Source organism: Amblyomma maculatum, chromosome 8 (genome assembly GCF_055883805.1).
Source record: "Amblyomma maculatum isolate TAMU_Amacu chromosome 8, ASM5588380v1, whole genome shotgun sequence".
NCBI classification, from domain to species: domain Eukaryota; kingdom Metazoa; phylum Arthropoda; class Arachnida; order Ixodida; family Ixodidae; genus Amblyomma; species Amblyomma maculatum.
The window spans coordinates 3,842,037-3,866,526 of record NC_139351.1 but is presented as its reverse complement, the minus strand read 5'-3'; the positions used below and the strand labels follow the sequence as shown (position 1 = coordinate 3,866,526).

General features: G+C 45.6%; 2 protein-coding genes across 3 annotated transcripts in view; one reads left to right on the top strand and one right to left on the bottom strand.

The window, feature by feature from the left end:
- Positions 1-17,608, bottom strand: part of LOC146180461 (NSFL1 cofactor p47-like) — a 43,675-nt gene extending 26,067 nt beyond the window's left edge. Inside the window, exons 1-4 of one of the 2 annotated variants that reach the window (XM_084576058.1) lie at positions 17,447-17,608; positions 11,681-11,823; positions 10,705-10,791; positions 3,849-3,929 (exon numbers count right to left, since the gene is read on the bottom strand). In XM_084576058.1, the coding sequence (XP_084432184.1) occupies positions 3,849-3,929; positions 10,705-10,791; positions 11,681-11,823; positions 17,447-17,557 (422 nt within the window). In that variant the 5' untranslated portion in view covers positions 17,558-17,608. Of the gene's footprint in view, positions 1-3,848; positions 3,930-10,704; positions 10,792-11,680; positions 11,824-17,247; positions 17,401-17,446 lie in introns of those variants that run through there. The other variant, XM_084576059.1, reaches the window with a different exon arrangement.
- A 237-nt stretch (positions 17,609-17,845) lies between these two features.
- Positions 17,846-24,490, top strand: part of Spt-I (serine palmitoyltransferase subunit I) — a 103,843-nt gene continuing 97,198 nt past the window's right edge. Inside the window, exons 1-2 of the mRNA XM_084576057.1 lie at positions 17,846-18,116; positions 18,244-18,354. Of these exons, the coding sequence (XP_084432183.1) occupies positions 18,060-18,116; positions 18,244-18,354 (168 nt within the window). The 5' untranslated portion in view covers positions 17,846-18,059. The remainder of the gene's footprint in view (positions 18,117-18,243; positions 18,355-24,490) is intronic.

Here is a 24,490-nt window from a genome sequence, read left to right as displayed (position 1 = left end):
ACCATCAACCAGAGGATACAAAAATGCTCGGAATATAACCAGCCTTTATACATAGCATTCATTGATTACAAAAAAGCATTTGACTCAGTTGAAACCTCGGCGGTGATGCAGGCATTGCGAAACCTGGGGGTAGACGAGCCGTACGTGAAAGTGCTGGAAGATATATACATAAAGAAAGTAACAAAATTCCCATAAAGAAAGGTGTTAGACAAGGAGACACGATCTTCCCAGTACTATTCACAGCTTGCTTAGAGGAAGTATTCGGAGACTTGGAATGGGAGCAGTTAGGGATAAGAGCAGATGGAGAATACCTCAATAATCTGCGATTTGCTGATGACATTGCCTTGCTAAGTAACTCAGGGGATGAACTGCAAAGAATGATTGGTGACATACAGGAAAAATAGAAAGGTAGGCTTGAAAATCAATATGCAGAAGACTAAGGTAATGTTCAACAGCCTTGGGAAGGAACAGCTTTACGTTAGGTAGCGAAGCACTGGAAGTAGTAGGCGAATATGTCTACTTAGGACAGGTAGTAACTGCAGATCCGGAGCATGAAAAGGAAATAACAAGGAGAATAAGACTGGGATGGAGCGCATTTGGCAAGCACTTTACTCGCATAATGCTCGCACCCCCAACATTGAGCATTAAAAAGTGGAATTTTTTTTTTCGTCGCATAATCATCACACCACCAATTTTACCACCGCAAGAGTTGTCTGCTAGTAGTAACAAGCACCATCTTAGGAGCGCTACTGAACACCAAGCTGGCCTCATTGTGTGCACGCACTACCAGGCCGCGATAGCGTGCTCGGGTAGATCATCATCATCGGTTAAGCTCATCTTTTTTTTTTTTTACCTCTATGATGCTCGTAGTCGCTGCCATTTTTCGAATTGTCTCCGCGTCTCGTCATTGTTCCTTCGTTCCGTCCGTGATACTTGCTTTGTTCTACCGTCTACAGTGTTCTTGGTGCCGCATCGCAGTTGGGCGGTACGCAAGTTATACAGCTGATTTTAAGCTGAAAACTTTCGAGTATGTGCTACTGCACGGCAACCGCGCTGCCAGCTGGCACTGCGGCGTCAACGAGTTCTGCGTAGTATGCTACTGGAGACAGCGATTGCAGTGTCGACACGGACTCGGATCAAGTTTCTGATCAAGAGTAGAACTGTACGGTCTGCTGTGAGCATTAGACCACGGAACGTGGGCAGTGATGATGAGGCTGCATGCAGTAAATAAAGTGCTTTTGGCGACCCTGTACTTTTATAACAAGGGTAAGTTCTGCTTGAAAGTAATGTTTTGGTTATATTTACAATGGCTGACCTACGAATCCCAATTCGCACCTATTTAAATTTCGTCTTAGCGCTCCAAAACATTTCCTCGAAAATTTTCCCCGCATAATTATCGCACCCTCCAACTTAGCATCAATTTTCCACGAAAAACAGTGCGAGCATCATGCGAGTAAATACAATATAACTAGCAGCTTACCGATATCGCTCAAGAACAACGTATGTATACAACAGTTGCATCTTACCTATACTTACCTATGGTGCTGAAATGTGGCAGCTAACAAAGAGGGTTCTACTTAAGTTGAGGAAAACTCAGAGCTATGGAAAGAAAAATGGTAGGGGTAACATTAAGAGATAGGAAGCGTGCAGAGTGGGTCAGAGAAATAACTCAAGTTACCGACATTCTAGTGGTAATCAAGAAGAAGAAATGGGCATGGGTAGGACATGCACTGCGAAGAGAGGATAACCGATGGTAGCTTAGGGTAACAAACTGGATTCCAAGGGAAGGAAAGCGTAGCAGGGGGCGGCAGAAAGTTAGGTGGACGGATGAGGTTAAGAAGTTCGCAGGGGTCAAGTGGATGCAGCTAGCACAGAACCGGATTAATTGGGGAAATATGGGAGATGCCTACCACCCTGCAGTGGGTATAGTCAGGCTGATGATGATGATGACGAATATTTGCAAATCAGGTCCTTTGTTGCACTATGTGGGAGCAAAGCACAAAAGCGAAAGCATGAAAGAGCTCATGTCATGTCATAACACGAGATCCATACTTGAAAATGGCATTAGTTCTTTTTCAGTGTCATCTTTCTCACTGTGTCTCTCAGCAAATGCATTTTTTTTTCCCTTCCCATCTTCCTTCGGAGACAGAGAGAAGTGCATCTGTGTGTCTCTCTAACCTTGCAACATCTGCAGCATAACCTGTGAGGAGGAGCCACCTTTGCTAAGGCCTTAGGGCCGTGAGACAAAATGTGTGGCACATACAAGGAAAAAAGAATTAAAGCTGGCTATGAAGGAACTGAAATCTGGAGACTAACGAAAATTGTTCTTTTTATAGAACGGAAAACGGTAGGCGTAACTTTAAGAGATAGGAAGCATGCAGAGTGCGGTCATAGTAATAAGTTAATAGTACACTCTCCTACTCTCCTCCGACTCATCATCAGCCAGACTATACCCACTGCAGGGCAAAGGCCTCTTCGATTTTCCTTCATTAACAGTGTCGACACGAACTCAGATCAAGTCTCTGATCAAGAGTAGAACTGTATGGTCTGCTGTGAGCAATATGCCACGGAATGCAGGGAGTGATGATGAGGCTGCGTGCGATAAATAAAAAGCTTTAGCAATTTGTGCTTTTGGCAACCCTGTACTTTTATAACAAGGGTAAGTTCTGCTTGAAAGTATTGTTTTCTCTATATTTACAATAGCTGACCTAAAAATCCCGATTCACACCTATTTAAATTTGCTTTTAGCGCTCCAAAACATTTGCTCAAAAAGTTTCCCCGCATAATTATTGCACCCCTCAACTTAGCATCAATTTTCCGCAAAAAAAAATAGTGCGAGCATTATGCGAGTAAATACGGTATACACTTTCCTCTTGAGTGATACCGGTAAGCTGCTAGTCATATGATGAATTCCAATCACAGAGCTGGAGCACTTCGAGAGCAATGTTTTCTGATGTTTTCTGCTCTTTTCGGAGCAACTGTATTCCAAACGCATATCCGGAACATGGATCACGTCTTCCAAACGCAGATGGGGAGCGATCGCAGAGTCAAGGTCGCTCCGTAGAGCGGTCAAGACAAGACTGCTCCGCTAACTGCTCCGCCGAAATCGGTGGAACCGGCCAGAAGTTTGTGTGACATGATCCTTCAGCGGCTCTTTACTTCCGACAGCATTTCATCGCAGCTTCACCGACTCCACCCTCTGCGCTTTGTAGTAGACGATCAGTACTTGCCGCCACTACGGATGAAAATTCCCGTTGTGAACTGGTGCTCTCTTGGGGGCAGAGAGTCGAACAGCAGACTCAAACAGCGAATGCAGAACTATGCACAGAAACTATGCGCTTGTATTTCGTAAACTTGAGGTCATTCAATTACTGCTCTGCTTTGCTGTACTTTGCACTACGACACTGTTTTGTTCAGAAAAGTGCCAAAGAACTCTTACCGTGTGCACCTGCGTTTGGCTGTGTGAACAGAACGAAATAAGCACGTGTAGACTGTTGATGTCAACGTTTCAAGAAGCAGCGGGAGCAACGCTGATCTGTTACAGGTTTGAAAAAAGACATGCGTATATGAAGCGCAACTATGCAAGAGCAAGGGATGACAGATTTTGCCTCTGGCAGTTCGCGAGCCTACTTGCTCCGGCTGGAGCACGAGTGTTCCAAACGCAGAATCAGAATGCATGCTCTCCGTCAGATTCAGGCGCTCAGTCATGGGCAACCGCTCTGTGCAAACCGCTCTGGTTCTGCTATTGGAATTCACCAATAAGACACAATCACAGACCCTTTACGCTTATCTTAACTGCCAAAAAATATTACCACAGTGCATGGGCAGCAGAGTGGTGAGGTGCTCACCTCTTAGCAGCCTTGAACACTTCGAGGACAAAGTTCTCCTTGCTGTCGGCCTTCCTGCCTGGTCCAAGCACCTGCTGCCCACTGCAGGAGAGGGTGGGACACTTAGCATGTACTGCACACTGCACCTATGAAAGTCCCTTAAAGAGCACCTCACCAGGAAGAAGAGGCTTTGTACTTGGCCAAGCTAGGGTTGGGTTTAAAATAAGGATTCTACCACTGATTTGCGTTTACCACCACAGCCACCCCTCTCCTCTGGGCAGTTTATTTAATAGTGTCTTCTACTTTTTAAACCAAATTTAGAGTTTAGTACTGGGATCCTATGAAATTTTGCACAGCTCCTTCTCGAGGTTTGCCTCAAGAAATCATGCTGCTATGACTGAATCTGTGTACACAGCCGAACCTTAGCCAAGCCAAATAAAGAACCACAACTTTTCAGCATCATGCCGAGGGTGAAGTTCCATGCCATCAGTTTTCCCACAAGTTGAGTAGATGAGAAACTATGCTGCAAACCGTTCATACACCACTAGACAGTGGCGACATGCTCGAAGATTTGGAATAGTATCCAACCAACATTTTAGGAATGTCAACAGTCAATTCTGGGGAAGGCTATGCGCATGATCAACGCAATGAGAGAAAGAAGCCAGAAACATCTAAACTATGCTTTTTCACCAAAACCTGTAAAAGCTGTGTTGACTCATGACAAGGTTAGGTTCACAAGAAGGCAGCTATGCTCCGTGATAACTCTTTCTGCTTGCAATCATTTTTCTTCTAAAACATAGTACACTGTCAATATGCTTTGTTTTCTCAAGTGACTGACGACTTTCAACATTCAAAATGAAGGAGAAAAACGTTTTGGTAGACTACAACACATTTTCGAGGTCTATCTGGCTACAAGAAACTTCTGCTGATTCTGCTAGCTGCGCCAGTGATAGCGTGAACATACTGCAGTGGGACTGATATGCCGGGCAAAGACTCTTCATATTTTTCAAAGCATCTGCACTCGCCTCCTCTTGTCCTCTGATGTCACATCACCCTAACCGGCTGGCAGCAAACTACCATTGCTGATTGATTTTTTCGGACACTCAAGGGGCCCAAAAACCGTCCAAAAAGCCATGCAGTCTGAAAAACCGAATCCACACTAAAATCATCCCATCATTTACTAGTGGCTTAAAAAACTGGTCAATCTGTTTCTGTGGGGAAACCGCACAACAGTCAGAAGGGCGTGATGTTCAAAAAGGAGGCAGACAGTGGCAAATTGCTGCTCCCACGTGTCTACGTCAGCACCTTTGTTTTCCCTCTGGTGTGAAAAAAAGATTAGCTGTGAAACCTGGAGTTACGCGATAGCAATCTGCATAGCTACGTTTAGGTTCGGATTGAAAGTAAAGGCATGGCTTTTGCACATACTAATTTACTCTATGGTTTCAGCTTTATTTACGGCATAGGGGAATCACTTCACGTATGAGCCTCTCGTCGTTGACCATTCTCATTCGAGTGCAGAAGACTTCTAGTGGTATGGCATCGTCTCGACGTCGAACTCCGGGGCATACCGCCGTCACAACATTCGAACGAACCTTCTCTCCTAGCAAATCGCTGCTGTCGTTCGCCTTTACCACCGAGTTATTTGTCTTCTTCTTCTTTTTTCTTCTTTCTTCGCTCTTCGGACGGGCACCAGACAGGCTCGGCAAACTAGTGAGACTGTGTCCAATGTAGCTCTCACTACAAAAAAGAAAAATATGTGGCAGTGGCAGCCGTGGTGGGTGTCTCCGCAGGAGCGATGGAACTCATCTGTTGTAGGCGTTGGTTTCAAAAAAAGAATAAGCGCTGCTCTGTCACGAGACCCCGGCAACCGTCTGGAGTTGCCTGCGACTGTGTCGGAGTTGGAACGCAGAGCTCTCTCAAAGTCCGGCCATGGTCGCGTTTAGTTGGGACACCTGGCTTATTGCAAAATTAAGTAAAACCAATATCTGCTGTCAACTGGCAGCAGTCACTTTCCGGTGCACTAGATAGATGCGCAACTTTTTTTTTTCCCCTTCTTGCTCCCGCATTGCCGTCAGCAAGCAGACTCGAGGCCACGGTAACTCGCACCGCTGGCTCTCTCGCTCACAGCTACACACAAACACAAGCCGTGACGTATGGTCACATGATAGAAGCACAGCCACACCAACTGGCCTGCCCTGAGTGGGGTGGAGCTCTTTCGCCGCCCTACCTCTGTCAGATGCCAGTGCAACGGAGGTGACAGAGAAGAGAAAAACCGGCTGCAAGAATGTGACCCGACTGCCTGTGACGGCTTGCAGTAAGTTCAACTTCGAGGAGTGGTGCCTGGTATCGAGAATGCATGCAAGGTAGCAGAAGAGCAAAATGGCAGCGATATTGTGGCAATTTTTCGTAGCTTTTGACCTGCGATCGAGAGAAAAAGTTCGGCAAATCGAAGAACTGAAATTTTAGTCGGTGTTATAGGTGTTATACATGGACTCTATGGAGCACATGATGACGGTGTCATGGCAGAGTCCAAATAATCAGGCAGGTCTGGAAAATCGGATATCTGAAAATTGGTCGGCACGTGTAGTTCATGCAACATCGCCTGGGCATGTCAGTGCACGTGCGCTTTGTAGAATGTGCCAAAGCAAAGCACGTTTCTTCTTGTAATGAGGTTTTGTTTCATTCTGCGTGTATGCACTGTGTGCTGGCATCCTATATGTAATGTTCTGAAATAAAGCATGTTTCCTCTCACGGTGCTGTTTGCTTTTAGTGAATGTGTCAGCAGCCCAGAATGGGCTGCTGCTGCATGCCAAAATGTCTTATCATCATCATCATCATCCTCAGCCTGACTATACCCACTGCAAGGCAAATCCCTTTGTTAGCTTCCACGTTTCAGCCCCATAGGTAAGTACAGGTAAGATGCAACTGTTGTATACTTTCCTCTTGAGCGATACCGGTAAGCTGCTAGTAAGTAATAATCTGGGAGTGCTTGCCAAATGCGCTCCATCCCAGTCTTGATTATCACGGCAGTCCAAAGGTATGCGTGCTTTCATTCTCCAACAATAGCACGATAAAACAGAAACAGGCCACACACTATAATGACTGACACTGAAAAAGACGTCCCATATCGCTGTGACTGCCAAAGGATATGCAGTTTTCCTGATATATATAAAGTTTGGTTTTGTTTGTGGGGAATTAGCGCCTCAAAGCGATTCGGGCTATGAGCCATGCTGTAATGGATGTCTACGGAGTAATTTCGACAGTCTGGAGTTCTTTAACATGCTACGACATCGCTCAGCACGTGAATGTCTCAAAAGCAGCCAGAATGACATATTTAATTAAGGAATCAGTGTTTAAAAACCTGGCATTGGCGCTGTAACAGAAAAATAGTGGGCATGGCCCTGGAAGGTTGCAGTTAGCAGGCAACAAAGGCAGCCACTATTTGTTCAGCAGACTGTGTGATATCACACGATGGCAGGAGCTGTCCAATCGAGCTTCTCTGGTGAGGCGGGAGAGTTAGACGGGAATGAAATCTGCCCACCGGGAGCTTTGAATCCAGAGTCGCACGTGCTACCCTTAGGCTGAAACCGGCACATTCACAAAGCTTAGTCTCTTCTCCCTTCGTGTTTGGGCTGCTATAGGTAACCTGTGCTAGAGTTTTTCTTGTACCACTAGTGCCGCCTAATAGCCGTCACACCACTCTCTTAGTAGGACTGCCGTGGCCAAAGCGGCTGCAGGCGCAAAAGCACTAAATTACCATGAAACTAAAGGCATTTACAAGTGCTTGGTTACAATGAAAAAGTTGCTCCATGTTCTATACTGCCACAGTAATACAGAGGCGGCAGAGATGCACTCATGCGGTTGGAAGACAGTTTTATCACTGCTTTATCACGCTTCAGAGCATGGCTTTGCCTGCCGTGCCCTTTCATCATTTGCACAATCTGAGAAGTGAAGGCCACCTGTGAGAAATATGTGCAAGCGCGAAGTGTGCACCATTGTGAGATGGACGGAAAGTCGCAGTGAACAAATCCTAAATGGCATTCTAGTTGCAATCACATAGTTGGCAGTCAACAACCAATCCAAATACGCAGTATGCACCAATCAGCATTCTTCCTGAAATAAGCTATCGCAATTCATGTAGTGATCTATTAATTTCGATGAACCGCACTTAAAAACAACTCATAGATTATAGGATTCACTCGTTGTTTGCTTAGTTTGAATTTGGTGGCTAACGCAAAACATTCCTGTAATATTTGTTTCAGCATACATACAAATGAATCTCTGACGATTTGGTAGGTTTTCTTCAATTCAATCCAGAACAACTTGCCTACTGCAAATATGGCTCTGTACGCTTTAGCTGTTTCATGATGAATAACTGCTTTAGGACACCTCCGCGCTGCTAACCGAGGCATTGCTGCGCCTTTTGTTTTTCAGCGCGAAATAGTCTATGCTGATTTCTAGCTTCTAGTTGCAGTGAGCACATGGGATGAGGGGAATGGGGGAAAGGGCATGTCAGTTTATAGTACACACATCAAAGCATTAGAACGATGCCTGACACAAATTTCATCCTGTGCAGGGAATAAAGCATCTATCGATGTAATTAATTTGCTTGTACAGAATGACAGCACAGGCTGAAGGGAGATTATAAGGTGTCATATTTCACCTCGATGTTCTCACATTGTAAGTCACCTACAATTTCTGCCCGACATTTATCAACAGGATCAGCAGGACTACAGCGGCTACTTAACTGCTTACAGTGCCACAAAAGCAAACCTTTCAGTTGCATGCTTCGCAGTAGATCTCGGTGTTTTCGCTACGAAAAATAGACCAAAAAAAAATTACACCCACAGTATGGTAGTCATGTGGGGTCATAAACTGGCAACTATCAAAACACAACGGCAGGCCTTTTTTTTCACCGCCCTCAAACACAGTGCATTATAATCTCGACACATGAGGCACAATTCTAGTGAACAAATGTTTTCACAAGAAATCTACTGCAGTCATGACAGTTCTTCAAAAGTGAAGCAGGTCATTATTGAATACATTCGCTGTGCTCAACACAGATAGTGCATGGACATCCATCTGAATATTGACATTGTAGGGAGATCCTTTGACCGTGCTGTGTTAATTGGCCTCTCTTAGCAATGCTTTGCTGCAGCTGAATCTCATTTGCTCGAAAGCGTATACACCAACACCGATCTGTGACGTAAGCACGATGCGGTGGCGCTTCTATCGTCAGCGTGGTCCGACTGGGGGTGAAAAATAGGCTTAGCGCCCATAGGAATACATGGAAGCGAAATATTCCAAAGCAGTTTTCTGATTTCACGGGTCATCTGTGATGTCGTTATTCGGTACAGAGCAACCATAAGCATCCTAGAACAGATCACGAAAGTATGAAATCTCATTAACGAGGTGAAATATTTTCAAAACACCGCGAAACGTATGCGGGTGCGAGTTGGGAGGGCGACCCATCGAAACACATGTAGACACAACTTACCGCAACATTTTACGCGGTTCAGCAGCGTTGAACCCTTCTCATTTCTTGGTGAACGTCTTGTACGACGCCCCGACATCATGTTGCATGACACACTACATTCTCTTGCAAGTAATGCAAGTCTGACGACTTGCGGGACCGCGCACAGCTCGATAAACTGACCGCGCACAGTGGCAGACGACAATGCACCACCCGCTGTCGCTAGCAGACGCTCCGGAGCTCGAGGTGGCCGCAGTGGGTATCGCCAGCTACGCTGTCGTCTGCTGCAATGCGTGAATCCCGTTCGGTTCATATTGTCGTATGGCGTTTGGCAACTGCTTTTTAAATGTAATTCTGTCTAGGACGTATCACTGGAGCGACAGTATTATCAAGCTTATTTACTCTATGCGGCAGCATATCAGACTGTAAGCAAAACTGCGCGATTCGCTACACCCAGCTTGCCTTTTGGCGGTGTCTGGATTCATAACACAGGTTATTCGGGGGGTTTTAAAAGTAGACTGCCTCCGTAATGACGCACCATACCTTATCACACACTTCTTCAAAGCGCTTGTCAATGTTTAACAACCGGCCACCACTTCTGGTGCTCTGTGAAATGAGAAAAGTGTTCCGGTAAGTTGTGTTTACACGTATTTCTACGGGTTGCCCTCCCAACTCGCACCCCAACATGTCTAGCGGTATTTTAAAAATACTTCGCCTCGGTAATGAGACTTCATATTATCACGATCTGTTCTAGGATATTCATAGTTGCTTTGTACTGAATAGCGACATCACAGGTGCCCCGTGAAACGAGAAAACTGCTTCAGAATATTTCGATTCCATGTATTCCTATAGACGCTAACCCTATTTTTCACCCCCAGTCGGCTGCGGCGCCGCGAGCGCCCCCTTTGTTTGTAAAGACGGTGTTGGTCTATAAGTTTCTTTTCTTCTCTGCCAAGACGCACTCTACAAGCGTCCCATAGTAAGAAACAAAAAGTAAGCTCAAGACAGTTTCAAACACAATGCAGCGACAGTGCGGCTTATAGCCAAGCTGGCAGGAGGTTTTTCATATAATATCGTAAGTTACCACTGTACTCTAAAGAGCATGTCTGAGGTAATTGCGGCACAAATTAAGGGATTAGTAATTAAGCAAGGGCATGTATGCAAACAAGTAAACGCTTGCTGCATCATGGCTTAAGTGTCCCCATACATTTTTTAACAGTGAATCAGCGTAAAGGACAATAAAGAAGAAGCCCACAGGAAAGTCCTGGTGCACTGCTAGTGCAGTGCAGTGCAGTGCAAATAAAAAAAAAAAAAGAAATGTGAGAATTTGACAAGTGGAGAAATGAGTGCTAGAGAATTCCAACCACCCAAGGCCTCTCCAATTGAGTGCTCCAAGGGACTCACCTGCGCTCTGAACCACCCGCGTAGAATGCTTGGCCTTCATCCTCGTTGGCACTATCATCATTGGCAAGGTCAGATAACCCTCGGATCCTAAAATGCCAAGCACAGGAGGAGTGCCCTCTTAGCCACGAGTAATGCCAGCCAAAAAAGTCCCCTTGCAGCAACGGGTGTAGCTAGGCTCATGATCATAAACACACAGCTAAAGAAAGCTTCAGTATGAAGTAACGAGCAGGTATAAGCTCCCGACTAATGCTTCAAAAAAAGCCTCCCTATGACTCAGGGCATCTGAGTAGGTAAGTCAGGTACAGTTACGCGAGTTGGTATGTGTTCAGATTTTTATCGGGCAGAAGGCATTCACAGCATGTTCACAGCACACAGGACATCAAGGCACAGGCTACTCCAATGCGCTCCATCAGCAAGCACGCACCAAACACACATGCATACACACTTTGTGCATGCCCTCTCGGTTGGTAGCAAAATTAAAGAGGTTTCCCAACTGTATCAATCAAAATTTGCTGCTGCAATGACTACTTTAACTAGTACAACAAACCTGAAATAGTTCTGTGTGCCACACTGGTCATAGTGAGCAAAACTCAAATTATAACTAGAGAAGGATCTCAGAAATATGTGAACCTCCTCAAAGAGTTGAGAAAAACATCTGCATGGACCAAAACACAAATTTAATTATGGCAGATGGAAATCACAGAAGCTGTAACAGGGGAATGAGCTAAGCTCCCAAATGTCCTCGGTGGTTTGCGAAGTTGAACCAGCAAGTTTGTAGTAGTCAATAACACGACAGCAGTCATGTGGTCCTGTGTGCAGGAACAGTTCTCCGGCAGATGCCAACTTGCATCAATAGTACTTGCGAACCCCACAAGTGCAAAGCCCCTACAAAAGCATTAAAATGTGACTAGCTTCGTGGCAGCACTGTAGACAAGTGTGATCAACTCTATAAACATCAGGCTGGTAAGAATCCCACCTGCCAGATGAACGGACAGGCGGCCTGTCGGTGCCTGCGATGGTCACATGCTTGGGACTCCTGGGAGGTTCAGGAGACACCTCACGGGAACTCGAGCGGTCCATACTGTCGTCCGGATCTTCATAGAAGGCAGCCAATGCCAGCTGCACATATAAAAAAAAATTATGGGGCACACTTAAGCTCTGCCTTTAAAGGGTATGACGCGATAGCGTACGCTACCAGCCCACATATAAAGCGCCGCTTTAACCGCGCTGTATGAGTGTGCCAACATGGCCTAGGGCTAACGTGGATGCAAGGGTCATGACAAGCTGATTCTGATAGCACCCTCCTAGTGAAAGCAGGATTGGCAGCTCCTACCAAACGAGCCAACCTTATGTCCAGTCTGATTGCGGCCGTATCAGCTGCTGGCCATCGCCTGCCAGCGCCATACTCGTGATTTTTCGCTCACAACGCCAGAGTTTCAGTGAGTGGGGCCCTCAACGCTATCGTGTTAGAATGGATCTGAGGTTGGAGACATTGAATTGCTTGCGTGGCTTTGAGGTAAAGCTGTATTAACTTGATGATGGGCTGGAACTGGTCACAAACATCTTGTGGCCATCCCGAGAGGGAAACAGCATTACAGGTGGCGATCTACAACTACAGGGATCCCTGCATCAGCCCCGCCTCTGTAGTTCTGACCGAAAAGGAGAAGAAATAGCATGGGCCGTTCTATTATTTAACAGTGCGAAAAAACGAGGACGTTAACACACACAACAACACGAGCGCTGACTTTCAACTAAAGATTTATTATCCCGAACGACATACTTATACATATTTCCGCAAAATACATACACACACAAAAAAACTCACTTATCCAGGTCCTAATCTTCCTGCAACAACTTCTCAAGAAAGGCAATTTCACGGTTAATCAGTGACAATGACGGTTTTGCGACACACGCGGAGCCCCCCTTATCAATGTGATACGCTTCTACTAATTCTCTTACCGTCTGATCTTTGTGTTTGAGCTGAAAGTCAGCGTTCGTGTTGTTGTGTGTGTTAACGTCCTCGTTTTTTAGCGCTGTTAAATAATGGATAGCAACCAACTCGCCTAGGTTTCTGTTCTTCTTAATGGCAGTTCTAAGTTTTTAGTGCCCTAGTTATGTTTCTTTGACTGAGGTGGTTCTTGTTTGAAAATAAATACCTAGGTGACCATTTTCACCACCAAGATATGAAAGGACGTGTTATCTATCTCCTGGAGCATTATCATCATCACAGTAGATCAAGTTTAATTTTTATAGAGCGTTCCTACTTCTTTATTTTATATCTCTTTCCTTCAATCCCTGCTACAAAGAGAAAAATAGCCATATCACAATCAGCACAAGCTGCTGCTGCTTTTTTTTTTTTCTCACCTTATGAATGTTTCCCTACGCACATTAACATGGCAAAACATCAGAACAGAAATGATGCACTTCCTAGAACAGAAATGATGCTCTAGACTGGCACACTTACTCAAAATTAGCACACTTCCTCTACAGTGGCATCTATACTCAGTTTCATACATCAGGTGCAACGCAGCAAAAGCTACGCAAGTAGTCCGCAAGAAAAAAAAAGGAGGCGTATCACTACACGCTCGTTTCGTGGCCGAGTGGTTCCTGCGGAAACGGGCTCTATTCCGAGCATACACGTTTGCAATAACTTGCTTCGCATGCCTAGACATCTTCGCAGTGCGAACCTTATAGAAAAAATTCGCACCGAAGAACCATTTTCTCGAAAAGAGATGCGCAGCGCGGAGGGCATAGCGAGCGCCATCTAGCACAGCTGGTAAGGTTGCGGGGCAGCGAAAACACGACACAAACGAAAACGACATAAAAAACACACAAATTCACCGAATCCGATCTTTTCTCCCTAAAAAAGGTGCTCTTTATTAAGTTGATAACAAATGTAAGATGTATTAAGCTTGCAGACAAAATAACTATTATTTCCTCTCGTCAAGAGCAGGCACTACTTTTCATCGCGTATGCGGAGAGCGCAAACAAGAGCTGTAGCTTTGGCAGTGTTGCACTTGATGTATGAAACGCAGTATAGAGTGCATTTAGTGGCAAAATCTGGAGGTTTTGAATGTTCATTGTTACAGTATGTACAAAGAGCGTTTCGTTGTAGCCTTGCAATAGACACATTTTCAAGCAATGTACCAAATAAAAAAATGTTCTGAAATAAATTCTTATGGCACCTTTTCGCGCTTTAGCTAAAGTACAGTACCATATATTGAAATTTTTAAAATGGCATTTTTGGTATGGCTTCAGAGAAAAAAGAGAAAACAAAACAAGATCTTTAACAGGAGCTGTTGGCGGGCTAGTTGGTGAATGTCTACTGTAGTCATGGTGAAATGCGCAACACCATGACTACAGTAGACAAAACAAGATCCATTAGGAGGTTAATATCACAGCCACTTTCAAGCTATCAACACGAAAGCAGAATAAGAGAAGAAATACAAACAGAAATTGTCTGCAGGCTAATTCCATGCATCAGTAAAAACGACAGAACAAGCAACTGAGATAGAACCATTGCGAAACCACAAGGACGAAGAGGCAGAAGACAACACAAACACTAGTGTTGTTTCTGGTTCCTAAATTGGTTTCTAGGCTACCATATTGGTGCAAAGGCAGTCTGGCACCCCAGCTAACGTGCTTAGTTTGCATGAGCCTCAAGCATTTCCCCCCACAGATACTGAGCATGGGGACAGAGGAAAGCTTGTTAGCAATGGGCAGCACTGGGGACTGAACCCTGCACACGAGGTGGATGCTAAAACCGCAGAACCACAACCCTGCACTGACACACCTGTATGTAACCCAAGCACAACACAAGCCAATTCTTTCTTTTTAAACATGAAACGATATTAACTCCCATTGTCAGGAACCTTAAGCTGACGTTGAGCCAAAACCAATAGCCAACATCCAGGCAAGGAAATCCCATCATCTGGTAGCCGAAGCGAGATCATCCGAGCATCGAACGAGATTTATTAATACAAGCTCTCTGCTCTTTAAGCCCACACGGGAAGTTTGAATCGAGCCTGTCACTGTGCTGCAGTGTCAGCTAATTGCGTTTCCCCTTGGCAGGCATGAGCAGAGCAAACAAGCTCTGGGAGCACTCGACCATGCTGCTTTTCCTACATCCTTGTCGTGCTACGCCCGTAACCATTTCATTTATACATCTACTCTCCATTACGGAAGAGACAATTTTCTTTTCTGGGGTGAACCCATATGCTGGCACGAGCTGCAAAGCAACAGGGACCACAACAAAGGTCGAAGGGTAAGCAGCCCTTCAATGCAGGCCCCATGCAGTCTACTGAGAAGATACTGGGGACACTTAAGCATGAGTTAAAAAATAAACTTGGCATGAGTTAAAAAATAAAAAAAATGCTTTTTATACAAGCTAAAGAAGGCCAATATACAGGAAGTTTATTTTTTTGCACGAGTCCTGGGCCTCAGCTAGCTGCCTTTCATCTCCAGCCCGTGACCGCAGTGTTCCTTTTGCTATAACATCACGAGTTTGATGTGCGGTAGAAAAGAAAATTTTCCACTTTGAAAGGTGCAGTTTGTTTTTGCTTTTATTTTGTTTTCCGGGCTTCTGTGAATGAGAAGGGCGTGTTGGTTTATCATCAACAAAGCACACCTCGCCCTCTGTCATTTTATTGTGCTTTGCTTTGTTGTTCTGTGAATAAATAGTTTTAGTCACAGTCAACAAATTAAGCCCGGGGTGATAAACATATGCCCATATGCTTTGGCTTTGCGACACTCGACCTTGCCACTCTACGGTGGCCAATGGAAATCTTCTAATCTGTGAAAGGGAGCACTGCAGCTGAGGCCTTTGCATGACAAACATGAGCCACCTTTGCAGGCTGCGAGGTTCGAAACTGGGTTTGGGCCCACCGGGGAGGGGGGGCGCAGCGGGGTTTACAGAGCTTCTCCCAAGCACACACCCCTGGAAAAGCCGAGCGCCAGGCCGGGGGACGCTTTTACCTATTTTTGCCGGTGGGTATCCAGTGGTGGTTTTCGAACTAACCACCTCCCGCAGCCGAGACGAAGCTCTAACTTTATAATGTACAATATGCACCAACTCGCCCAGAAAGAAGTTTTAATAAAATAATCTTTGTTGGTGTTTTTTGACATGGCAAAGATAATATTCTATCTGTCATGTCGTCTATTCTTCTGTCCCTTGTCTCATTTGCGCTATTCCACAACTTCCAACTTGCCCAATACAGCGTACTGTCAAAGATATTTTGACAGAACCGCTACATCTTTGTGGTTCAGAATGCATGTCACCAAAACAAGCCCGATGCAAGTGTTAACAAGGTCACTCCACATACCGCTCCATCAACGGCATCGACACACGATTTGCCTGAAACGAACTGCACGCATTGAGTGACTCCTCCTACTCTCTGCAGTGAGTTCATAAATGAGCTGGGAGCTGGGAGATCAAATTTTAAAAAAGAATTTGATCATACAGGGCAGTGATTCGAGGTTCAAAAGAACGCTTGGAGTGTGTAGATAGAGTCCCGGCACTTCAAAGAAGCCTTCAGCATTCTCTTTAGTGTGCCTTTAAATCCAATTTCGTCAGCATCTAATGTCACTTTTTGATGACTAAACATTAACACAGCCACAAAGAGGCACGGAATCAATTTTTATAGCGAGCTAGAACAAGATGGAGCTGCTCTCACTGTCCCTTCAGAGATAAGAGCTGGCTCTCTACCATCCATAACCCCCATGGTGTCATCATCTTCCGGTAGGCAGGAGACAAGCTTTGTTGAGAGGTAGTGCCAGTAAGGCCTGCTTGAACAATGTCTGCATGCTTCCAGCTTGGAAAAAAAAAGAATCGCACTCATAAGCAATGGCCCTCTTAGACCATGAACACGTGTAAAGGTAATGTTTGCAAGTGCTTTTTTGTTACTTGTGGACGCAGCTTTTGGTTTCATTCTATCACATGTTTATTGCTGCTTAGCCAAGCTTCTTTTTGGTTTCCTTTAGTCTCACCCGTAATTCACTTCACTGCCCGCTCCTACTCTTTTTGTTGTGAGCACGGTTTCTTCTTAGTAGTCGACGGCACGCTCATTACCGCTAGGTTTAGCTTGCCTTTACTGACATTCAAAAATTAGTATTTGTGCTTCTCCCTGCTTTCTTATATGCCACCCGAATTCATTCATTCATTTTGGTCTTTCCAAATGGCATATCTGGATATGCCACTGGTATAAGGAGCACTTGTGTGCCAAAAGCATTTTCACGAAATGTGAAAACGTAGTATTTGTAACGAACAAGAATCTAAAATTATGCGATATATGGGCATCGTAAAGAAACTACGCCGAGAGAGCGCAAAGGCCAGCTAAGAAGCTGGCAGCCTCCGTAACATTCGCCTTTTAAAGGAAGGCTGCAGGTTGAGCTCTCGGCAAGCACTCGTCACCGCGACCCGCAAAAAATAATAGGCGCGCTCGTTTTCGCACAGTGAACAGGGCGGATACAAGTGCCCTAGCTCACAGAACAACCGCACTGGTCTCGCGCTTTTCTTTCTCGTAAACAATGCGAAAGAAGACACACCTTTTGGTAAGGTTTTTGTGCCAGCTAGGCTGCTAGCTAGCGTAGATTCTTGAGATGCTGTCATCGCGATGAGTACGCGAGACGGTGAAAGCGAGCTGGGCTTGGCAGGACCAGAAACTGTCGCGCACACGTCAGTCACCTCCAGCAGAGCAACGAAACGGCTCTATTATTATCGTCAATCAGTGAACGCCACGCTCACCTGGAGGTTCCAACTAGAGGACTCGAGACATAGCTTGGCCCGGGAACTGTCAGCACCAGTGACACCGCAGAATTGAGCGATCAAATCTGAATGTTCACCGCTATCCGCCATACCGAACACTGCACGACTGTTCCGGCTAACACACAGAAAACATAGTGCAGAATACTTGCGCAATCAGACATGCGGACGACACTTTACGCCACCACAACTCAGAGCGCTCACATCGCTAAAGATACAAACTCGGCAAAAAAAAATAAAGAAAACATTTTAAACTTGCTACTTTATTAGTGACCCTAATCATGTAAAATAAATTTTGTATAGTTATTACTTGTATCTATGGCTAAAGCAAAAGTCGAGCGTCTTCCTTATTTTTGTGCCTTGTTTCAGCGGTTTCAGCAGCCGTCAGGGGCGCCGCAGGAACCCTACGCCCTACGCGCGTTCGAAAGTAGCAATAGCGGACTCGCCCGAACTTTGTGAACTTTCGGCAAGGTCCATGCACTCGATAAACTCGGTGTAAAGCATTATTGAATGGGCCTGGTATAGTGAGCGGGTGGCATTTGTGTCGCAGCTTCAAAGGATTGCTAGTCAAAGGACAGCCAGCGTAGAGAAAAGCATGGCCGTGGCAGCTGTGTCGTGGGAGCTGTACGAAATGTTTGAAGCATTCCTGCGGGTAAGTACTGTAAACTTTGTGAAGTTCCTGTCAACGGTTCGAGAGAAAGTGGCAGTTGTAATGTTTTAGCTACGTACATTATTCCGGAATTTCATTTGCGAACGAAACTGTTCGGGGGATCTCGCAGGCCCCCGCATATCACCTGGCCCTGGAAGTACTACTTTTCGTCTGGGTCCTCTGGTTGCTGCTACGCAAGAGTACGCCCGTAGACGGAGGAAAGTCGAAGCTCACCGAAAAGGCACGTACAACGCTACTGCCGCTTGCCCGACTATCACGGCCCAGTTTATTGTAGAAATGCGACACCGCGAAAGGTCACTGCTGTCGATGACCGCGCCGCGCCAGATTGTGAAAGCACGGTGCCGGCGGCCCCGATCTGTCATTCGCGGGAGTAGAATCGAAGCTCGCGACATGTTACTCCGGATGGGTGTCAAATGCTGGGCGAGTTGTGGGTGGAACATTCCAAATTGATGATAGACAGAAGTGGAGAGGAGATTGCATTACACAGACTCAACATTCCGCTTTGAATACTGAAAAGTTCAGGGGGCACATGTGAGATATGCAAAAAACAACAACAAAATAAAACAAAAAAACAGGGCAGTGTCAACGAAACAGTGCAAGAAAGACGCAAGGGAAACAAGTGCTGTCTTTCAAATAGGTTCATTTTGAAGTAGTTCAGGTAACCAAAAATAATTAAAAAAAAAAAAACTAACTAAAAGGCACCTTGTCACAAAGTGTACAAACTGTTCCTTGCTGGCACAAGTTAAGCAAAATTGGCAGCGATATTGGCAGTTATGTTTTCTCTGCACTGAGCTAAGTGGCTTCAGAATGCTTGTACTGCACGTATATGTATTGAATGAAGCATAAGGAAAGCACAGCTTGTATTATAAACCAACATAATTGCTTTGTGTAATTTATGAAGGGAATTGTGCATTCGATCCTCTTGAAATGTGGCGATGCGTATATTAGGCAAACTCTGTTGTCCCGATGGAACTCTAAGGAACACCATTGTGGTGTATACAGCCTACAGGGGTGGCTTGATGCTTCATTGCCGGAAATGCAGCATCTTATCAGACTCTGTGCAGTGTGCACTGGAAACTGTGGTGCCCGGTGCAGTCCTTACTAACAAGTGCACAGAAGAATTTTTGTGGGATATAACTGAAGCAGCTGAAATTTCAAGGAACTATAATCATTACATGGCCATTACTATGATTGCAAGATTGGGCATTTATGCAGTTCATAATCTTGTTGCTTGAGATTGGCGGTAGGGAAATGCAGTCAAACGTTCCGCCAGTGACGAAGGACGAAGTTAAGAAAGCATTAGAAACTATGAGAAGGGGGAAACCAGCTGGAGGGGATCAGGTAACTACAGATTTGTTGAAGGACGGGGGATATCCTGCTAGAAAAACTGGCCACCCTGTATACGCAATGTCTGGTGTCATCGACGATACCGGAACCATGGAAGAACGCAAACATTATCTTAATTCATTAGAATGGGGACGCTAAGGACTTGAAAAATTACAGACCGTTCAGCTTACGTATAAGGTACGTTACGTAAGGTGTGTTACGTATAAGGTATTTACCAAAGTAATCGCTAATAGAATCAGGGCAACTTTAGACTGCAACCAAGCAATAGATCAAGCAGGTTTTCGGAAAGGATACTCTACTATCGATCATATCCATACCATCAATCAGGTGATAGAAAAATGCTCCTCGGAATATAACCAGCCCTTACATAGCATTCATTGATTACGAAAAAGCATTTGACTCGGTAGAAACCTTGGCGGTCATACGGACATTGCGAAATCAGGGTGTAGACGAGCCGTACGTGAAAGTGCTGGAAGATATATATAGAGAGTGCACTCTCATAAAGAAAGGTGTTAGGCAAGGAGACGCAATCTCCCCAGTTCTATTCACAGCTTGCTTAGAAGAAGTATTCAGAGACTCAGAATGGGAGCAGTTAGGGATAAGAGTAGATGGAGAATACCTCAGTAATCTGCGATTTGCTGTGAGAGCTGCATCCACTTGACCCCTGCGAACTTCTTAACCTCATCCGCCCTCCTAATTTTCTGCCGCTCCCTGTTATGCTTTCCTTCCCTTGGAATCCAGTTTGTTGCCCTAATTGACCATCGGTTATCCTTTCTTCGCGCTACCTGTCCTACCCATGCCCATTTCTTCCTCTTGATTCCATTAGAATGTCATTGACTTGAGTTATTTCTCTGACCCACTCGGCACGTTTCCGATCTCTTAACATTATCATCATCATCATCATCATCAGCCTGACTATGCCCACTGCAGGGCGAAGGCCTCCCAAATTTCTCCAATTAATCCAGTTCTGTGCTAGCTGCATCCGCTTGACCCCTGTGAACACCTTAACCTCATTTGCCCACCTAACTTTCTGCCGCCCCCTGCTACGCTTTCCTTCCCTTGGAATCCAGTTTGTTACCCTAAGCGACCATCAGTTATCTTCTCTTCGCACTACATGTCCTGCCCATGCCCATTTCTTCTTCTTGATTTCCACCAGAATATCAGTAACTTGAGTTATTTCTCTGACCCTCTCTGCACGCTTCCTATCTCTTAACGTTATCCCTACCATTTTTTGTTCCATAGCGCTCTGTTTTGTCCTCAACTTAAGTAGAACCCTCTTGGTTAGTCTCCACATTTCAGCCCCATAGGTAAGTACAGGTAAGATGCAACTGTTGTATACTTTCCTCTTGAGCGATACTGGTAAGCTGCTGGTAATAATCTGCGAGTGCTTGCTAAATGCGCTCCTTCCCAGTCTTATTCTCCTTGTTATTTCCCTTTCATGGTCTGGATCTGCGGTTACTACCTGTCCTAAATAGATATATTCGTCTACTACTTCCAGTGCTTCGCTACTTAACGTAAACTGCTGTTCCTTCCCTACTCTATTGAACATTACCTTAGTCTTCTGCATATCGATTTTTAAGCCTACCTTTTTACTTTTCCTGTCTAGGTCATCAATCGTTCTTTGCAATTCATCCCCCGAGTTACTTACCAAGGCAATGTCACCAGCAAATCGCAGATTACTGAGGTATTCTCCATCTACTCTTATCCCTAACTGCTTCCATTGCTAACTGCTACTGATCCTGAGGAGGCAGGTTCGATTCCAGCCACCGTGGCTGCATTTCGATGGAAGTGCAATAAAGACACCCATGTGCTGTGTGATCTCACTGCACGTTAAAAAACCCAGGTAGTAGAAATGTCCATAGCCCTCCACTTTGGTGTTTCTCGTAGTCAGAGTCGTTTTGGGACATTAAAGGAGTATAGACGCGTACATTTTCTTTTTCGGGATTTTTGCTTTAAACGATCCACGATGGTCCAAAGCAGAGGTACTGCGACCTAATAAGCCCCAACACGCCTCAATTAACTAATGCAGTGCAGTTCATTCGTTCAGTCGTGTCAGACTCTTCGTGACCCTATGGACCATATCACGCCATGCTTTCTGGTCTCTCACTATCTTCCTAACATCACATAATTAATTACCAGGGTATTTATCAGGACCAGTTTCGGTTTCGAGCTCTCCGAGTATGAGCGCACGATGACGTCAAAGATACGAGTGCGCCACACGAGCGCCTCGTGCTGAAAAGACTGCCGACAAGTAAACACACTATATAATGACGCATACGGGTAGCGTTTTTCGTTTGCTTGTGATCGCACGTGCTAGAAAATATCGTCGAGCAGTATTTCAGAGTAGCATAATTAGTTCGACGTTGTTTTGCCCACAGGCGCGGATGTTATTGACATTGCCGACCACTTTGATTTCAGCTTGCTCGCCAGCGACTCAACTGAAAAACAGTAACCAAGAGCAGCCACGAAAGCTTGGCGGTTGGCGTGCAGGAAATGTCAGCTGGTTAGACATGTTGAACAAAGGTACTGATTACTGGGAAGATGCTGCTTTCTCAGCACAGTTTGCCGGCGCTGTGGGCTCCAAGCTGGCGTCTGAAAAAAAAAAAAAAAAAGGTTTTAGCAGTAAAAAACAAAACAAAATCATAGCCCGATCGGACGTCAGCCACCGTGACCTGCTACCGCGCTAGAGCTGCCCATGCTCACGCGCTGATCGGTCCCGGCGCGGTAGGCCTGAGTGGCACCGTCCAAGCATGCGGCGCCATCTGGCGCTGTCAAGGCAACCTGGGCATGTAAAGCTGCTCGCCACAATTGGCTCTAATAGCCTCCGCTACGGTAATCTATCGTGGTTCACTGTTTATTCGCGTGCATAACAACTCCGTACAAATTGGGAGGATTGTTTGACCAATACTGAGGTGCTGGTAGAGTGATTACAGCGATAATTTTTTCCACATCCACTTCGCTACTGCTGCTGCTCGGTGTGTGTGACTCGCCTGGCGTTTGCTAGCTCCGCTGTTGAAGGCGCCTTGTGATTCAAGAATGCATTTTTTATTCGATAGGCTTCCCAGTAAATCGGCGTGAAAGTCCCACGTTTATTACAGCATTAGCCCATTCCGAAGCGCCGTCCGCAGCCGCTTCGATGTGAAACCTGGTAGGCCCAGCGACGTCTAAGGCAGGCCGGGAGCGGCGGCACGGTTCACATCTCCCGGCGTGCCAGCGGGCGGTGCCGTTGCCAAAATCTGCGCACTTGTGCAGGTATGCTCTTGGGACCTGAGTACAGCAGGCAGCCTTAATGTAAACCAGGTTCAATTAAGTTGCACGAGTGTGGCGTCAATAAAACAAGTAAATAAATTGTGCTTCCCCTTTTCGAAGTCAGATCTGTGTGTCCGTGCGCGCGCACAAAGTATACCCAAGCATTGCGCTTGAAAAACACGCCGACCGCAAAATCGACACCAGATGAAGTAGTTGTAACATGCAGCAACGAAGACAGTGTGTTTAGCCCTTGAGTCAAGCAAGCAGAAGCGCAGAGCTTTCTCTCGGGTGCCCAGTCGACACACAGGGCAGACACGGGGAGCTATCCTGTGTCATCACTGCTCTTTGCTCTGCTGACTCCACGTCACAGTTGTTTGATGACATCATGTTGTTTACCTATGTACACATTTTCGTTGCAGTGATGTCACTGTCGATGGGTTTTGAAAAAGGGTCTTTGCCTGGCTTGTATTTAAAATCAAATTAAAATATGTTCGCAGCAAAATGAGACTGGATTACTTGGGGAGCATCTCTTTATAACCAGGAAAACAACCGTATTCCTTGCGACGCTTCAAAATTTGGTGTCTATACTCCTTTAAACCCCATAAACCAAACCATTCTCCTGCAAAAGTTTCAGTCTAGCTTGCACAAGAGTTCAGATAATGGTGGTCGAATATGACCCTCTTGGTCTTCTTTCTTAACTTGCACTCTTGAGGAATTCATATATATGTCACCCGAATTCACTTCCGGTTGCTGCGATGGCATGCTCACGCTGGCAGCATTCACTCCCTTCATTTTCCAACATGTACCTATTAATCTGCCGTATCTCTTATTTGGCCACATCATTGACCTCGAGTTTGAGTGATGTCTTAGTATGCGGGTGCCTGCCAAGGTCTAGATTAAAAAAAAAGAAAGTATGATATGCAATGCGATTTTAAATCACCAAGCATCTTAATGCAGTGGCATTTATTCGAGTACCTTATTGCAGTTTGAATAGTATCATGCGTTGTTACGACCAAGCATCCGCAATTGCGCGCTCTATTGTTCGCCTGTGGGCATGGATAAGTTTTGTGAATATGTGGTGATGGTCCAATGGCTCTAAGTGAGCCTGTTTCCAGGAATCCTGTTTTGTAAGCATGTTTTGCTTTGTGGACAACCTGCAAATGCCAAATTGACCCTGTCAAGAGAACGTCTGGAAAAACACAAAGAAACGTCCCCCTGCGGGAAATAGCAGGAAGTGCTTTCTTTCTTTTGTCCACCCTTCCAGTCGAGAAGTGCTATCCTCCAGTGATGAATGCCTCCTATCCAAAGGAGACGACAGAGTGACATGTCCGCTGACGTGCAGGACAAGAAAGGAGCATGACTCATACGGCCATTAAGTGATTTCCCGGGAATGCAGGAAAGATTTGCAATTGTCGAAAAGGGACCATGTTGGGAGCCCTATGCGGCGCCACGTGCACTCGGGTTTCTGAGAAGTAAAACCCCTTGTCAGAACCAGCTTGTGGTTTCTTTGCTGAAGAATAGAAATGTACCTCCTCTCCTCGCCGTTCCCAAGCTTTTCCCGCCAACAAGTGATCACGCCCAACGAATGAATGCCGGACCAGTCAGTGCTTCAGACCATCAGTGCAGTGAAGTGTTCGATTGGATGCCGATACCTGAGGGGCGTGCCCTGGATTTGGTTGGTCAGCATCTTCAGAGAGGGGCTGGACATAGGGGGTTTTTAAGGACGCTGCAGAGCACGAAATGTCGCTCTGGGCCCTGGG